The 6,909-nt window shown below is 35.4% G+C and overlaps 1 protein-coding gene across 1 annotated transcript; it reads left to right on the top strand.

Moving 5' to 3' along the window:
• Positions 1–237: 237 nt before the first annotated feature.
• Positions 238–2,459, top strand: LOC114076731. Its single transcript, XM_027916060.1, has 2 exons — positions 238–470; positions 1,985–2,459. The coding sequence occupies exons 1-2, from the start codon at positions 404–406 to the stop codon at positions 2,347–2,349; spliced, it is 432 nt and encodes a 143-aa protein (XP_027771861.1). The 5' UTR covers positions 238–403; the 3' UTR covers positions 2,350–2,459.
• Positions 2,460–6,909: the final 4,450 nt, after the last annotated feature.

Below are 6,909 nucleotides of genomic sequence, written 5' to 3'. Positions count from 1 at the left end.
TAGTGGTCTATGATACAGACCTACGAACCATAGGAAGTTGGCCAACTTTAGGCCTCAATTACTCAACTTACAGCTCACCAGTACGGCCTGTAGGAATTTCTACGTCCCATATGTCAAAATCATAGGGTCCTCTAACACTTATTTATTAATGGTATTTTTGTCTTTTCCTATGCATTTAACACATACGATGTCATTTACCCATTTTTGTAAGTCCTATAACTACCCTTTAATCCTAAATCTACCCAAATTCTTTCATTCTCTCAAATCCCCATTTCCCATCCACATTCATTCCCACCAAACTCTTGCAAGATCAAGGAAGCACATCTAGGATTTCAAGCTTCAAATATCTTTTGTTCTTCATTACCTTTGGTCTAAGACCATTAAGGTATGTGGGAATTCATCAATGAGTTCCATTCACCCATTAAGTCTCAAAATATCTATATTCTCCAAATTCAATTTCATCAAAATTGGTTAGGTTCCATTCAATTCTCCATATAGGCTAAATTGTTATGATTTGATTGTTTGATTTTAGTCTCCGTATGAATAATTTAATTTAATTATATATTTTTCAATTTTAATTTGATATGGACCCATGCATTAATCATTATTTGATTATGAGTTTATGAAAATGTTAGATTAATAAGGAATGCAATGAATTTATAATAATTACTTATGAAAGTTAATGCATGATTTATGAGAAGCTGTATTATGATCTTTCGCTTTTGAGATGAGCATTAATGAAATTGTGCAAGATTATCATACATATAAGGAATCATGGTTCGGTGAAATCTTTTCTCTCACATGCACGATTTATGATTTATGGAGCTACTCTATGCTGTTTTAAAATTGGAGTAGTAACTATATTGTGTTTTTCCATTTATGATGATGTGTTTATAATGACTATTCCGTTTGGATTTTTACTTAGTACCCATCATATATTAAGATGGATGTTCTCTCGTTAGTAGAGGTCGATTCTCTAGTAGCAATCTTGTTATCCTTAACTATGTGCACCCATAGGTTCTTAGAAAGGCATAACTAGTGGATCCACTAAGCTAGAACTTCATGGTATTATCCTTCGCAAGTAGGAAATCTATTTTTCGTGTGGGAGAAAGAGATATTATTACGTATTATTTCTCACATGGTCTATGTCATTTAATGGTAAATATACCACAAGACGAACTAGGTACCTCCAAAGGTTTTATAAAACTTCCATCACAATTTTAAGATGCATTGAGCATGTTTATGATTTATGATTTTTCTTTAAAGGGTTTACTGTGGTTTAGCTTGGTCGTGCATATAATATTTTCCTCATGTCCTCTTATGATCATGTTTTACATTTTGAGCATAAACCTTATGCTTAGTATATTACATGTACTTATGCATACTTGTCCCTACATTGTCTAATAATATAGGGTCCGTTGATCTTCATCCTTCCACTCGTGGATAGTTTGGATTACATTTGCTAGTGGACTGATAAGTGATCATACTTCTAGGCTGAGACCTCGTAGACTTTTATAGATTTTTCCTTTAAGATTTTAGGCATTGTATGTGGTGGATGAGATATGTCCCAAACACTATGCATTGATGTACTAGATTATCTTATCAAGACTTAGTATATTTCGCACTTATATTCCTTTCATAATAAGAGATCACTTTACCTATTTTACTTTTGCCTATTATGTTGTGTATGTATGTCAAGTAGCTTGTGTAAGGCCTTTTGGGGGTCTTATATTCTATTTCATGTCTAGGGAGTAATTTCGGTTGTGACACACTTGGTATGAGAGCTAGGTCTTAGAAAAGGTCATCGTATATCTGACAAGCCACATTGAGTAGTCTTGCTCATGAATGTGAAGTGCGCTATATTTATAAATAGTAGGTTACAACGAGTTTAGGAAACTTCACTTCTTTCATTACTCTAAAGTCGTGCGATCGAATCTATCTCTATTAAAATGCTTCTCATAATTGTTATTCGATTCTTTTTCAGGATATGGCCCCTCGAATAACACGTATGAGAATGAATGCAGGATTTTAAATTTTGAGCCAGAGGTTCCTCAAGTTGTAATTGACCTTTTGGCTGAGCAAGTGGCTCCTGACAATGTTTTCAAAGAATTGTCTCAAGCTATGACAGACCAACCAAATAGTGAAGTCATTGCGCTTGTGAAACCAAATGTGGGTGAGACGGCAAAAATGATAAGTGACTTCACTAATATCAATCCTCTGGATTTCCATGGTTCCAAGGTTAAAGAGGATCCTCAAGAGCTCATTGATGAGATGTATAAGATAGTGGGAATTATGGGATTTTCTGTTACGACCAGGAAGTACTCCCTAGAAGTAACACGTCGTACTTGACCTCTCGGAGGTCTTATACAAGCCTCTAATTGTTCCTTCAATTACATAAGTATGAAAAGTATTGCAGAGTTTAAAACTTCTCACATCAAAATCAATAAAGAAACTATTTTATAAAACATAAGGAGAACTAAGTCTCATTACAAAGCCACCTTAGACACATCTCATTATCATAGGGTCAGGGTCCTTACATTGAAAAGAAACTTATGTCTAATACAATGTCTTTAATGAAAGAAAACTAGAAAAATAGTCCATGTCCTCAAACATGTGAGGACATATCTTGAGAGAAATCTACTTCTCAAGCTTCAACTCTAGAAATCCTCACTTTCAACCACCTAAACTTGTAGACGTAGAGAAGAATATGAAATTCGTACATTTAAGCACTAAGTATAGTGAATATGCTAGAAATTATGTAAAAATGGATCCTTTAGTTGAAATATGATTTCCATGCTATTTTTATAAAATTTCATAATCAAGGTGCAAAAGTCATCATGCAAGTCCATCATCAACCACATAAGGTTATACTCACATTACCTTTAAGATAAGACCATAATCATTAAGTAACCCATTTAGCCATTTAGACTCTCTACCTAAGGTTATCCTAAGACTCACCTTAGTGAGACATGAAGAGACCGCCCTACAACCTCTTCAATACACACCTAAGTGTTTCTCAAGACTACCAAAGATAAGGATGTTTCCTTTCCAGCACAACCAAAACAAGTCCACATTCATTACCAAAGACCCTAAGAGAGATATTATTGCAAATAAGGGACTTCACATAATTGTCTAAGAAGACCTAGAAAACTCACTTTAGCATCTTCAAAGCCTACTCATGTCATGTGTAGATATCATCTCATTCCACTACCTACACGTTATAGAACCTATCAAATAACTAGAGTGCACATCCCACATGATGATAATAGGCATTAACCAACATAGACCACACTAGCTAGATATGGAATCCGGTGTCATAAAAATCCCATACCGTGAAAGGTGTTTAACTTTCCAAACGTAGAACTAATGACACATCCCATGTAGGCACATGGTTCAGGGGATATCAATGGCTTCTTTGTACTCTAGTCTCATACTTCAAGTAGAGCTACTACTACAAGCATACCCACTCGGTTCTTTGCCTTGTTTCTCATAGAGTAAGTTCAATAACATAATAGTATTTGAGAAGGTACCATTTCTAAGTCGAACAAACTAATAATACCACAACCAAAAAAGGGGTCCACAAGGTTTGCCGATCAAAGTCATTAGGATAACTCTTATGACTTTCATAGAGATTGTTTCATGTCGTTTCAACCAACCTAGCTCTAAGTCCATCATTCCACTAAAGAAGGGGGCACCATTACGGTCTACCACTTCACGGCTATTTTCTTATTCAAAGTTCCATATTAGTCTGTCATAGAAGGGTACCTACTTTAGATCTACCGATCCTATGCTTTTATTTGTTCATACATTCACGACAAGGGTGTCTAAGCCAACCAAGTCAAGAGATCACATTCACATAACTTTCATGATTCAAGTAAGGACAACTAGGTCTACCTAAACAAGACATCCTATCAAAATATAGAGACTCTTCATAGTCTATCATCATCACATACCAACATTTAGAGGAACCATACTTTAATTCACAATATCAAATAGATTTATACAAGATCACATGAACACCTTCGCATCACACATTCACGTATACAATATCATCTTTCACATCGTACACCCATATAAGCCATAACATGATGATACTACAATTCACATAATAATGCCGACAAGGCCATGTTCATATCAATTATAATAATTAAGAACCACCACCATTAGTGGATCATAGCAATTAATAGAAATTCGATATCAATTCTAAATTAAATAAGGGAATTAGGTCAACTTACCACCTTCCAATAGCCACAATCTTCATTCCTTAAGATATCCAACAATTTCCACACAACAATAGAACTTACCCATTACCACGTCCATAAGGCTAGACCACCAATTCATCCTTGCAATCTCAATTCAACATATATAGATATAGATAACAATAAGAATCAATAATATAAAACAATATAAATACAATTCCATACATAACCAATCACAATTATCAAACCCACTTACAAGCCAAATTTAGAGAATTAGGAAGATGATGGTCCATAGAGTTTTTTATCATAAAACTATCAATTAACATTGAAACGTCATAATTCATCAATTTAAACCTTTTAATGCAAGAACCCATTCTTAGAATTCGAAATAAGATCTTTAGGATTTTTTAGATCTTTTGAAACAACCTTTGAATTGGCTCCTTGAAAGATGGAAGAATCAAGGATGAAATCACCATACCATATTGAATCATATCCACGAAATTTTGGTTGAAACCTTGGAGAATTGAACTTCTTTCTTGGAGCTGCATAGCTCTTTAATGGAGGTTTTGGAGAGAGGGAGAATGAAGAGCTTTTGATTTTTAGCTTAAGGGTTTTTTTTTATTGGTGAAGTGGGGTAAAAGTGACTCAAAAACCGTTTAAAATAGATCCCCCAAAGTACCCAAAACACCCCTACAGTTGTTGGACCATTTAATTAAGTCTAACTTGAATTTAAGACAACACGAAGTTGGACCTTTTAATTAAGTCTAACTTTACTTTAAAACGACGCAACCAAATCTGGGACACGGCTGCGCATCGCAGAGGCGACTCCAAATCTTGGTTCTGAAATTTAATTTGACGTACAAAGGTTCGTGACAAGCCCGCATCGCAAGAAAACTTTTTGCCTTTTCGGTGACAGCTATGCGAAGCGCAACCACCCTCAAAAAGGTGTTGTATGTATGCTTCCTTGTCAGCCTCTTGGCCAAACATTGGGTACTCCTCAAGAACCCTTTGGTTGGTCCTTGGGAAGTCGTGCCCGGACGTTTTGACCCTAAACTCGTTTACTAAGAATTAGGGTCACTTCAACTGATTTTATACTCTAAACACCATATAAAAATACCTACAACACACAAGGACACACTAGCACACACAAGACTAGTTTCCAGCCGTCTTGGTCGTCCTTTGACGTTTGATTAAAAAATCTTTAAAATTGACCTCAAAAGCTATTCTTTATTATATTAATAATTTATTAACTCAAGAAACTCACGTGAAGCTCTAATTTATCCTAATTTATTTTGAGGGTGTAACAATGCTCCCCCACTGGGAAAAATTCAACCTCGAATGACACTAAAACATTTCACAGACTAAATGACTCAACTAGCAGCTCACTACACATATCATCATAAATACGACTTCATAGTCAATGCACCAAACTTACAAAGAATACCGACTTCACATATATAGATTCAAAACACAACAAGAAGGTAGGAACAACGTCTACAAACTTACTATGCATTAGGACTCCACATTTCTCATTTTACATCTTGGAGGAACTTCCTTCTCCACATTATATCATGCCACTACAACATTTATTTAAGAATCTCATGTCAATTTCTCATAAAATCATCTTATGCACCATTTTCAAGAACTCACTTTTAAACATGTATAAGTCTACTCATGCAACATTTAGGCAATTTGTTATAGAGGCATAATCAACATGAATGACAAGGTAAATAAAGCTCATTTTACCATCTGAACATCAACTCACGAAAACATGCAATGTATAAGGAATCAAGGAAAATCATTTTCACAAAGACTCCTAAAACATGCAACATCCTACTAGGAAATTCTAACTCTCGAGCTTGAATAAAATAGGAAAAAAAGATGAAATCTTATCATCCCTGCAATGTATCATGATCCCCCACTTATAAGGAACCCACTCTAAAAAAAGGAAAACTACAACTTACCGTCACCCTCATCCGTATTTTCTTCCTTGTTAGATTGAAGATCATAGAAAAAATCTTCTTTTGTTCGCCCACAGTCGTACCATTATAGGGAGCTTTCTTGACATCTCTTCCTCTTGTAGCAAAAGTAGGACAATATCTCACCTTGTGATCATTCTTCCCACATCCACAACATCCACTAATACTGGCTAGACACTTTCCAAAGTGCTTGTTTCCACAAGTAGAGCAAATAGGTTTATCAACTTAGGAACCACCAATTCTCTCATAGTTAGCCTTAGGAGCACTAGAAACATCTAGATTTGGAGCCCTCTTCTTAAATCTAAGTTAGTTTTGATCATCGGATCTAGCTCTCTTCAAATTTTTCTTCATCCTTACAAGCTTGGATTATTCAATGGACTATCATACACTATGAGTCTAGAGAGGTTCATGTCATTATGGAGCATGGTGGTACGTCACTCTTCCTTCACAAGATTCGAAAAACCGGTCAAGAACCTACTCAACTCATCTCTAGGGTTAGACAACAAAGATTGAGCATATTTAGACAACAAGGTAAACTTCAAAGAATATTCCTCCACACTCATATTACCTTGCCTAAGATTTATGAACTCATCAATATTAAACTCTTTCATTTCACGGGGAAAGTACTTCCCTAAGAATGCTTCCTTAAACTCTTCCCACTCTATAGGACCTGATTCAACCGGCCTATTGTTTTTCCATAGTGTGTACCATATTTGAGCAACTTCCTTCAA

Source organism: Solanum pennellii, chromosome 4 (genome assembly GCF_001406875.1).
Source record: "Solanum pennellii chromosome 4, SPENNV200".
Classification (NCBI taxonomy): Eukaryota; Viridiplantae; Streptophyta; class Magnoliopsida; order Solanales; family Solanaceae; genus Solanum; species Solanum pennellii.
The sequence above is the reverse complement of the archived record's forward strand: the minus strand, read 5'-3'. Positions and strand labels throughout refer to the sequence as shown.